This window comes from Megachile rotundata, chromosome 10, assembly GCF_050947335.1.
Source record: "Megachile rotundata isolate GNS110a chromosome 10, iyMegRotu1, whole genome shotgun sequence".
Classification (NCBI taxonomy): Eukaryota; Metazoa; Arthropoda; class Insecta; order Hymenoptera; family Megachilidae; genus Megachile; species Megachile rotundata.
In genome coordinates this window covers 8,096,585-8,108,709 of record NC_134992.1, presented here as the reverse complement: position 1 = coordinate 8,108,709, position 12,125 = coordinate 8,096,585, and the positions used below count along the sequence as shown (strand labels likewise).

The following is a 12,125-nucleotide window of genomic DNA, read 5'->3' as shown; positions in this document are numbered from 1 at the left end:
TTACAAAGAATACACTATTACCGAATAATGTCATTAAACAACAAACAAATTATTAAACAAATATAACTCAACAATCGCAAAACGCAATTCCCACCAAAAACCAAATTCTATCCAGCAAAGCAAGTACTTGTTAAAACTGAAGCGTACACGTCATTCAATTTCCCTTTATCCCATCTCGAACAGCAACAATGAACTTTAACCTACGTAAACATAATAAAAGGATCAGAAAGGAAGAGATAATGGATGTAGTTCTGTACAGTCGAAGTTCTTCCAGTATTTCGACCACGGGCCAGAGGAGAAAGAACAGCTTATTAAAGAGGACTTACCTGTGCCAGCCGCCCCCAGCCTCAGAACAGCGTCGCCTTGAAGAGAGATGGAGAGGGTGGCCGTGTCCTCGAGGCGTGCAAGAACTTCTTCGGGAATGTCCTCGGGTTCGCGGAGGCGGAGGGTTACTTCGCCCCCGCCTCCGCCACCCTGACCACCTCCACCCCCGGGACTCGTCGACGCCGAGTACATGAACACAGATCCGTACCCATGTAATGATTGCAACGGCAGCCTGACGCCGCCCACTTCCCCGACCGGACCCTGAAAAACGACCGAATCGTGTTGGGAATACATTTTTCGGTATATTCCAACTGTTTAATTATCATAGTTTCACATTGCTAAGTCTTATGTATAGCAAAAAGATTAGACTTTCATCTAAATCTTTATTGATACACTAAACCGTTTTTCCGAACAATTGTATAAGTATAAATCAATACTCTTCGCAACTCTGAACCTTGCACATAGGCTGACTCAGATTTTCTGAAAATTTTGTATTTATCCATAATACTGTATTATTTATTCATATGTATTTGATGTTACTAAGAAATACATCAATCTTTATTGTGACTAAAAAATCTAACAGAATCGCAAGCATCCACGAGTTTGTTCTCCACAAAGTCGTCCTCCATTTTGGAAATTCGGAGGATGAAGAAGATGGCCGATCTTTGACTCCGGCGCACGAACGACGCCATGAAACGCTTCGTCCGTGATTTGTAGCGGAATAAAATTGAAATAGTTCTCATTTTAAGAGGCAATATATTAAAACGTCTAGCCGAATCGTAAAATAGCAACGATCGGCACGGTCCGCTAGGTTCGTCTCATTAGAAGGCAAGAAACTCGCGTTTCCTTTTCGTCCCGAGCGATAACTCGGTTCCGTGAACGATGGAGGATGTATTCGAAACGATCGAACGCGTAATATTAAATTTAAGAGTTCGTTCAGTTTGCCGTGTAGACCCAAGCGGTCGTATTCCCGCGAGAGGGACGCGGCTTCGTCCATCCGTTTTCCTCGCCGTCGATTTCACGTCGAGCGTTCTTTTACGAGCTGAAATATTTTGCCAATTTCGCCCCCGTCCATGCAAATTTCGATTCGCGAACGTCAATATTTGCTGAATTGCGACGAAAAAGGATTTCGATGTACCGCCACTCGATTCACCGTCAAACGAGAACTAGCCAGCTTTTGGCTTCTCTTGCAAACCATAATATCCAACGTCGAAAAAGAACTCGATGGACACAGAAATGGGCAAGAAAAATATCTATAATGTTAAATATCTTTGGATATACAGCACGGACAAAAGTCCTCTGTTTTCACAAACGGGAGACTTGTAGACAATTTTCTTTTCATAGCTACAATATTTTTTCCCTTAATGCAAGTTCTATGTCATATGTGTAATTAGGGATTGATACGTGAAGTACATAGTTGATAGAAAAGAGAGAGAAGGTAGTGATGGGTTCTATTTTTCTTTATTTAAATGTACAGGTCAGGAAATCATTACCTTATTCTAGTTGGAAAAACATCAAGATTCATCAGCTACCAAGAATGATGTATGTAACATGTCATACGTGTAATTAAGGATTCATAAGTGAGTCAGGTACATGATACCAAGGAAGTATTGAAAGCTAGTTATGTATGTAGTTAAATGAACTAAGAAATGAGCCATCACTCCACTCTAGTTGCAAGATCATCAAGAATCATCAGCTACTAAGGGTGACGTATGTACCATATCATACATGTAATTAGAGATTGATAGGTGAATCAGATACATGATACCAAAGAAGTGTTGGAAGTTAGTTATGTATATAGGTAAATGAACTAGGAAATGAGTCATCACTCCACCCTAGTTACAAGATCATAAAAAATTATCAGCTACCAAGGGTGACGCATGTATGTACCATATCATACATGTAATTAGAGATTGATAGGTGAATCAGATACATGATACCAAAGAAGTGTTGGAAGTTAGTTATGTATATAGGTAAATGAACTAAGAAATGAGCCATCACTCTACCCTAGTTACAGGATCATAGAAAATTATCAGCTACCAAGTGTGACGTATGTACCATATCATACGTGTAATTAGGGATTCATAAGTGAGTCAGGTACATGATACCAAAGACATGTTGAAAGCTAGTTATTATAGTCAAATGAACTAGGAAATGAGTCATCGCTCCACCATAGTTACAAGATCACCAAAAATCATCAGCTGCCAAGAGTGCTGTATGTACCATGTCATAAGTGTAATTAAGGATTGATATGTGAATGAAATTCCAAATAAATACTCAGAGCAAGTTATTATTTAAATGAGCTAAGAAACGAGCTATCACCCAGTTGCAAGATCATCGAAAGTCATCATCAGCTAAACATCCTTATCGAGCGTAATCGGACGTTCTACAGTTCAAACAATTTTCCGCGCAGTCAGCATGATAAGACAGCTTTACGAGCGTGTTGACATAGATCCGAAAAGTGCACAAAACATCCCCGCTATCGCGAGAGCCATTGTAGAACGACGGTTGCATCGCTGACGAGGAGGAGAGTCAGGACGTCTCGTAGGACAAACAACCGGAAACGCGGCCATAACAATACGGATACGCAACCAGCGTGGTTCTCTGTGTACCGTTTCCGGTGCACGCGAGGTATCGATGCAACATGGACACAAACACCACTGTAAGGTAGATTTCCTGAGTTGTAACGTAAATACTGGCCAAGCTCGTAAAAGGCCTCGACCTATCGACCCTCTCCCAACGCTGCTATCGCGGAATCGATTTCACGTGTTCGGTGAATTATCGAGGGACTACGAAAAACGAGCGTGTGTCAGACTAGAAACGCAGATTTCATATTTGGATTTCGAGGGATCGTAAGTTCTGCTGGACGCTCCAGGCATGGAAATCCCTCGAGCGTTTTACGTGAAAGGGATCGCGATATCGAGAAACGATTGCTTTCAGAGAGATTCGTGTTTTGTAACTGAAATGTGTTCTTTATTGGGAAATAATCGGGGAATGGTGGAAATTTAGAACTGTCGTTTCTGATGGCTTCTCTGCTTAATTTTCGGATTTAACTTGTTAAAGAAGGTTAAAACAAATTTTAGCTACTTAACTTTTTGGGTTTAACGATATTAAAGAAAATGAAGATAGAACTAATTTTATCAAAGCATTTGACTACAATTTTTTTAGGTGGATTAAAATGTGTCTGCACATTTATAAGTACACTAGAAAAGGAGTCAGAAGAAAATGAACATGAAATAAAAGGCAAAAGTTGATGAAATCGGAAAGTATTCAGGATGATACAGTTTAAAAGAGGAAACTTTTATGAACAGTCAATAGAATCTGAATTCCTGTAGCAGCTCGAATAATCATCCGTTTGAAAATTCGTTTAAAAAAGAAACTCGCCACTTCCCAAAAACCACGTTCAAACCATAATCAAACTCGCTTCCCGGCGGAGGCTACCGCTGATAATTTTCCATGCATAATAATACGCGACGAGAAGAATTTGAATAATCCACTTTCACGCTATTTTCCCGTCTGATAAGTCATTAAGCCGCGGGTCGACGAGCGGCCGAGACTTAATGCGGCTCCGAGAGCAATCTGCTTTGTTTCAGCTTCGTTTCATCCGAACGATACACCGCCAAAGAAACGACGAAAGAATGAGCCGGGCAAACATGAAGCAAACGGAAACAAATAAAAATTCCTTCTCATTATTATGAGCATACTGTAATGAGAACAAAACTGCTTGCTCTTATTATTTTTTGTGAGGGATACGAATCTTGTAATTGGGTATGGTTGCAAATTTGGGTGGGTAAAAGGGGTGGATAAGTTGGAAATAAAAATTTTAAGTTCTGTGATGTGGGCTGTGAAGTGACAAGTTGAAGATCGGAGTCATGAAATTTTTAGTGGGGTTGATACTTTAATATGTAATTATAATTTTTTGTAAGTGATTTACAACCAAAATGTATATATATGTATATATGATATGTGGAATGTAGAGAAGTGCAAATTTTGGATTTTTGAGAACATTGAAATTATGCAAATTTGCAAGTATTTAAAATTCTTACATTCTGATATTCTCAAAGTGCAAAATTCTAAATTTCTAAATTCCCAAATTCTATAGCAATTAGATTCTAAAGATTTACAAGATTTACAAAATTTGCAAAATTTACAAAATTTACAAATTCCCAAATTCCCAACAAAATTTACAAAATTCCCAGAATTCCCAGAATTCCCAGAATTCCCAAATTCCAAAGTCTCAAATTCCCAAATACCCAAAATTCCTAAAATTCTCAAATTCCCAGAATTCCCAGAATTCCCAAAATTCTCAGAATTCCCAAATCCCCAAATTCCCAAATTCCCCAAATTCCCAAAATTCCTAAAATTCTCAAATTCCCAGAATTACCAGAATTATCAGAACTACCAGAATTACCAGAATTACCAGAATTACCAGAATTACTAGAATTCCCAAAATTCCCAAATTCCCAAATTCCCGAATTCCCGAATTCCCAAATTCCCAAATTCCCAAAATCCCAAAATTCCCAAAATTCCCAAAATTCCCAAAATTCCCAAAATTTCCAAAATTCCAAAAATTCCCAAAATTCCCAAAATTCCTAAATTCCGAAATTCTCAAATATCAAAAATCCTCAAATCCCCAAAATTTCAAAAATTCTCAGAATTCCCAAAATTCACAAAGTTCCCAACCTCCCAAAATTCCCAAAATTCCCAAAGTTCCCAACCTCCCAAAATCCCCAAAATCCCCAAAATTTCCAAAAATTCCCAAAATTCCCAAAATAAAAAAAAATCCCACTACCAAAATCTCAAAACCAATCTACATCGCCCACAAATCCCATTTCCGCAAAACCACCCCAAAACAATGCCCCGAAAAAAGAAACAACAGTCAAAGTAATTTTTCATCGAAAGGGGTTAAATCGTGGGGTCGGGAAAAATACAGTAGCAGCAGTTTCGCGTTGCAGACGAAACCGAGCGCACGATCTGAACGGTGCAATAAAACATTTTTCAAAACTGCATGAAACACGGCAGCGAGGACCGCGACGCGGAAATAGTCGATGGAGGGGGTTCGCATAAATGTTCCAGCCGATGAATTATTGCCGCGAAATGGCCGTATCCAGTTCGCGAGCGGGGGTGAAACGGGGTTTTCGCGAGCGTGTTGGACACATTGTTTACAAAGTATCTGACCACCGTCATGGCACGAATCCCCTCATTTTTCTGACGTGCGTAAAGTGCGTTTTGTCGTTGCGCCACAGTGCATTAAGCTGCCGTACAACACGCGGGGTGAGGGGTACAACGTACACGAAAGGGGTTGAAACCGAGTTGTGACACGGCTGCTCGCTCGAAAAAGAGATACACGGATACCCGATTTAACCCCCTGCGCTATGCGCCGTAACATTTATATTTTTGCGGTGTCGCTATTGCTGCTCGTTTGTCGCGCGATCGCGATTTCCGAGAGAAAAGCTGCATGTAAAACCGGCGACCATTCGCGTTTCGGGATTTTCGTTTATGGTCACCGTTCGGGATTAAGGGTATGGCTTTTGGACCAGCTCTTGGCCGCAAAATGGTAAGGATGCGAGGTCTTTGCGAATATTGCCTCTCGGTTTTTATCGGACTTTGATTATCGATTCGCGTCGATTCCTCCGGCAGAATATTTCCTTTGTAAATATACCTCCGTATTCGATTCGCTTACCTCGAAATTATCATATTCGTGTATTAATTAACCGAGTAGCTTGAGGAATGAAAATGAGAGTATAAGGTAAAAAGTGAGGAAGAATTGTGCGTTAACGGTGCAAAACAAACTGGGAAGAAAAACAAATCTTACGGTCAATTAATGATAAAAGCTGCGTTGCGAAACGAATCCCATTACCGTAGCTAGTAAATCGATAAAAAATTTCAAATTAAACTTGGAACTCTCGCAGCGGACAAATACGAAAAATTTCCCGGGCGAAACGGTAAAAATTCAAAACATCACCATAACATGTACTACCATGAAACATTCGACCGTAAATGCAAACATTACTTCGCGTTCTCCCGTTTTCAAATATAATTTCATCGTCGCTTCCGCCGTTCGTATGTTTTTTCCCCGGCTCGCGATACGTGCATTCCTGTTAGCCAGAAATATCAAGTTACTTTTTTATTTAACGAGGTATACCGATATTTGCTGTACTCGTCCAACGGTTACCTGATGCGAGCGCAAATTACGGCATCCATACAGATATCGAAGTGTATCGCAGGTTTCGGTTTCCGCTTGATTAATTGCCTTGCACTTGCAACAATTTCAACCTCGGCGGCAACTCGTTCGACGTTTAGCGAAATTCGATACTCATAAGCAAGAAATCTTGAGTGTTGACGACGTAAACGGTGGCCGTTTTGCCATAAAATGTGTACAGTGAGTTTCATAGGATGCTGTACAAGTACTTGAAAGTTAATTAGTAAATTAAAAATAGAGCAGCATCTTATAGGGATTATTTATTGAATTAAATTTTCGAATTTAACAAAATATGAATTTAAAGTTTGCTGATCATTTAGAAAAGTATTGAAAAGTATCGAAAAATATCGAAAAATATCGAAAAGTATCGAAAAGTATCGAAAAGTATCGAAATGTATCGAAATATATCGAAACGTATCGAAACATATCGAAATATATCGCAATATATCGAAATATATCGCAATATATCGAAATATATCGAAATATATCGAAATATATCGAAACATATCGAAATATATCGAAATATATCGAAATATATCGAAATATATCGAAATATATCGAAATATATCGAAATATATCGAAAAGTATCGAAATGTGTTTAGATCATCGAGGTATATCGAAGTATATCGAAATGCATTGAAATATATCGAAGTAAATCGAATTATATTGGAATGTATCAAAATATATCGAAACATATAAATATATAAAAATATCAAATTGTCAAATTGAAACTTCTGAAAATTTGAAAATGAAAAAGTAATGAAAAAGATGTTTACAAAGTTAATAATTTGCAAATGTAAAAATACAAAAACGCAAAAGTATTAAAAGATGTTACAAATCCATAAAAATCAATATAAAATCGATCAGATTCTCATAATGCATAATCGCATAAAAATTAAATACTGTAATTTAAACAATGTCAGCACGAACAAATATATCAGCACACGATTCCTATATCTCACTGTTCCGCGTATTTCCGGACAAGGAACGCGCAGTTACAGAATTTTGGTCAATGAAAAAGATGCGAAGCGTTCGTGACATGAGTTATTGTTGTAAACTGGTAAAATTCGAATCGCAAAAACGCAAACATAAGCCTTCGTATGTGCAGTTATGGGCTGGTTGCATCGTAAAACGCTTTGTTTTGTAGCTTTTTTCGTGCATAGCACACCTGTGAACACCGACGCGACTTTTTTGCCAAGGTACACTAACTCTCGTGTTGCTTGAACGGCTATCTGTGATGCATGTACAAAACGAAACGAGATTTTCACTCGGTTCTATGGAGATGCGAATACAAACGACGGATTGATAAACAGCAGATAAAACAACGTTTTTGTATTTAGAACGTACAGTTTACCTAGCACGGAAATCTTGAAACTGTGGAGGAGCAACTGATATGCGATCGGTGATTGTTTTTCGAGTGCAAAATTAATATTGTGTGGTGAATGAGAATTTTATAGGTTAATTTTTTTAAAGAATGATATTAATTGGTTCAATCATGTTCATAATATCAGGAGACATGAAATAAAGTATTTATGAACTTCGTTATGCCTATGAACATATATATGTATATCATTAAATAAAATAATTAGATCATATTTTTGTTCAATTTTAAAATTTCAATAGGTATTCAATTATTTCGTTAAGTTCTGTAGATACTTCCAGGAAATCTTTTGAATTACTCTGTAAAGTAAAAATGAAAAAAATAAATGTTTCAATTTAAAAAATTTTGTAATGAAAAAGAATCGTATTGCGATTTAATTAAAGTAGTCTCTCTAACGTCAATAAAATATCCAAACGGTGGAATCGTGTAATTTTTAAATAAAATTTCGCCGAAAAATCCGTCCTCGCTAATTCTGCAAATTGTCAACATACAAAATACGATAACATTTCATTTACCGTTCGTTAAATAGAGACTGAAATTTTATTTTGTGAAGCGCTTCTATCAAACACGAAATATCCAAATCGGGGTCTTTTTTCAAACAAAATAAACTGCGATCCTTTGATAGATCAATCTACGCTAATTTCTGTTCGCAATTTTGCCGAGCGTTTTGATGTTCGATCCGTCGCTTGTCAAATAACCAAAGGTTTATTTTGCATAATGGTCGAATTCGAGCGTCACATTTTTACCATGCGTCGAAATAATTAAACCGTGTCCCTTTTCACACGAAATTACAATCCTTTGAAAGATCAGCATTCAATAATCTATGCGTTTTATTTCGCAACGTTCGACTTTTATTCTCCAAAATGTTTCATCAAACTTTTTTGGAATACGTAAATAATTGCTGCGAATCGATTGGAGAATCCTGTTCGGTATCACGCATTTCCTTTCCATTTATCCCCATCTTCTCAAATCGTCATCCCTTTCCGTCGTTACTCCACCCTTCTCTTCTCGCGAAGATCGCGTAATTACAATACTTCCTCTTCCCTTTAACAGTCTGCAACCCCTCTGGCGATTTCAGTCATTACAGCCAACGAGGATCCACTGTCTCCTCTATGTTTTTCTTCCATTCTCTTCGATTGTTTTGCTCTTGTGTCCTTGTTTAGCCGAGTCGCGAATACTTGAAAATCAAACGAGGTTATGTGGACCTCATATGTTTCAGTAAATATATTACAATTCAAAGTTATAATTTTACTCTATCTTTTAATCTTATTTGTTAGTGTCTCAAAGTTAAGAGAATGTTCCTTTTCCTGCTGAATAGTTAAGCTAATTGCATGTATACTGGTGACCACATATGACTATCATGACGATCCACATATTGATGTGTGCGAACCACATGTGTGTGCATGTACACCAGTTGAGGACCTAAGGACATCTACCAAGTATCGTATCGTACTAAGAAAATTTTTTCTGCAAAATAATTAATTTAATTGAATCTATAGCAGTGATCACATATGACTATCATGGCGATCCACATATTGATGTGTGCAAATCACATGTGTGTGCATGTACACCAGTTGAGGACCTAAGGACATCTACTAAGTATCGTATCGTACCAAGAAAGTTTTTCCTGCAAAATAACTAATTTAATTGAATCTATACCAGTGGTCACATATGACTAACATGGCAATCTACATATGTATTGATGTGTGCGAAACAGATATACACGAGTTGAGGACTTAAGGACACCTACCAAGTATTGTATCGTACTAAGAAAGTTTTTCTTGCAAAATAATTAATTTAACTAAATCTATACCACAGACCACATATGACTATCATGGCAATCAACATATTAATGACAGTGAAACAGAAGTACACGAGATGACCCAAGACCAACTACCAAAGTCTACAAAGCCCATCGCAGTCTACAAATTACACGGTTAAATTTGTAATAATTAAACTTATAATGTTAAATGATTACATGAAAATAAATATGTAGTAGAAAATATGAGGAAAGCGTATTTTTCGAAATTTCGATATATAATAAACGACATTCCTTGAATTTGATAAATGCAAAGTTTAACGAACATCCCTATCGGTCATAGGAGGGTTAATCCCAGTCTCGTGTTGCGTTTCATCGACGATGCGTTCGGTATCGTGATTAACGAGAGATTCGATATTAACCCGTGTCTTTTCCCTGTTTCCCGGTTCGTCACAGACTTCTCTAATTGCGATATTGCGAGAACCGAGCGATATCCCCCGAAGCAGTATTACGCGAAATTAAATCATGCGACCGTGGGCTTCGCCGTTGGAACATTTTCGGATCGATAACGCGGATTCCGGCTAAACGAGAGCGAAATATTTCCGAGGAGGGGATTGGAATTCGAAACTGCACGCGAACATCGAGAATTAATGCTCGAACGGTGTACAGGTATATATATCTCTTTGTTCGCCGCACAGTTTACAACGATTTCGAGGCTGGAAGGAAAGTTTGATTCCGACCGGGAAGCCTTGCTTCTGATTTTGTTCTCGTACCGCCGCTACGAATTATTGTATGGCGATTGAAACAATGAGCCTGCTTCAAATATTCATTACTTGTTAATATCCTGTTCTAAATTACTTTTCGACTAAATTATTCTATATTAGAACTGTACATTTCAAAATTAGTTTATTCATTCTGATATTTTTTAAGATACGGCCTGTATGAAATTTTGAAAATATTTCAAAGTGTTGTATGTTCTTTAAATTAAAGTATTGATGCATAATTTTTGGGGCATATACCATACAGCAATATTTATATACTATTTATCCACATATGTGTATAATATATGTCATCACGTGTTACATCATATACATATGTAATACATATGTACATAGGTTGGTCCAGAACATACTTTGTAAAATGTCATATCACAAAAAAATATGCATAACAATAAAAAAAAATAATGTTCACAAATGTCCACATATGTGTATAATACATGTCACCACGTGTTACATCACATATGTGATACATATGTACATAGGTTGGTCCAGAACATACTTTGTAAAATGTCATATCACAAAAAAATATGCATAACAATAAAAAAAAAAAATGTTCACATATGTCCACGTATGTGTATAATACATGTCACCATATGTTACATCACACACGTATGTGATACATATATACATAGGTTGGTCCAAAACATACTTCGTACAATGTTATATTACAGAAAAATATATATAACAATAAAAGAAACGAATAATCATATATGTCACACATATGTGTATAATACATGTCATCACATGTTACATCACACACATATATGTGAATATATTTTAACAAAATGTACTTTATATTAGGTACTAAATGGCAGTAGGTGATTTATCTCCGTAGAAACATTGTCGCGTTTAAACAACAACAATCTGTGTATCAAGAGTAACAAAGTCACGGAAACGAGCATTACGTTTGTCGATAACGGACGACATTAAATGCAGATTTCGTTGGCGGAAGTGGAAGGTTCGACAGTAAGCTCGGTAATTACGTTTTTCATCAATCTTCGTCGACGGAACGGAGTTCGACAGCGGGAACCAGTTACATTTCGCGAAATATTTCGCCGTTGGCGGCTGTGCTACGCGCGCCAGCCATTTTATTTTTAGTTATTGCCTCGCTTCCCGATCGTGACGTGCAGGAATTACCTTGAAACTGTAATATTGTTCTTTGATAAGATTTGACGTCGTATTGATCATTCAGTCGAAACAAAACTTCCAAGCAGACCGGTTCCCTGCGCCTCAAATACGGCTACAATTTTCGCCATTATTTTGAAAACCGTTTTTCTGCAAAAATCCAACGTTACTTTACTTTTACTATTTCGGAATTTTTGCTTTGGTATTGCAATTTTGAATTACAAAAGTTGATACCTTTATAAAAATTAAATTTTTATTACGAAAAATTTTAAATGAAGACTATTGTGTCCACGGTTGTTAATTGACTTCGCATTATTGAAGTAATTGGTACGCACGATATGAAAAATGTGACAAGAGACAAAAGCACCAGAAAATAATTTATAAATCACGCGAAACGACAGAAACACAATCAGTCTGGACATAGTTGCATTATTCCGTTAAAAATATATAACGGCAACTGATTCTAAAGTTCATTTAGCAAACAGAGCGGGGGAACAAAGCGCACAAACAGCGGAGAACAATCAACCGGGTCCATATTTTTTTTCGCCCATAATT

General features: G+C 37.2%; 1 protein-coding gene across 11 annotated transcripts in view; it reads right to left on the bottom strand.

Moving 5' to 3' along the window:
* The window catches only part of LOC100876992 (uncharacterized), a 514,205-nt gene that overhangs the window by 263,366 nt on the left and 238,714 nt on the right, over positions 1-12,125 (bottom strand). For all 11 annotated transcript variants that reach the window (XR_013039710.1, XR_013039711.1, XM_076536597.1 and 8 more), the window contains one exon: positions 327-585. Coding sequence is in view for 9 of the 11 variants with exons in the window: in XM_076536597.1 (XP_076392712.1) it covers positions 327-585 (259 nt within the window). In the remaining 2 variants the exon portion in view is untranslated. The remainder of the gene's footprint in view (positions 1-326; positions 586-12,125) is intronic.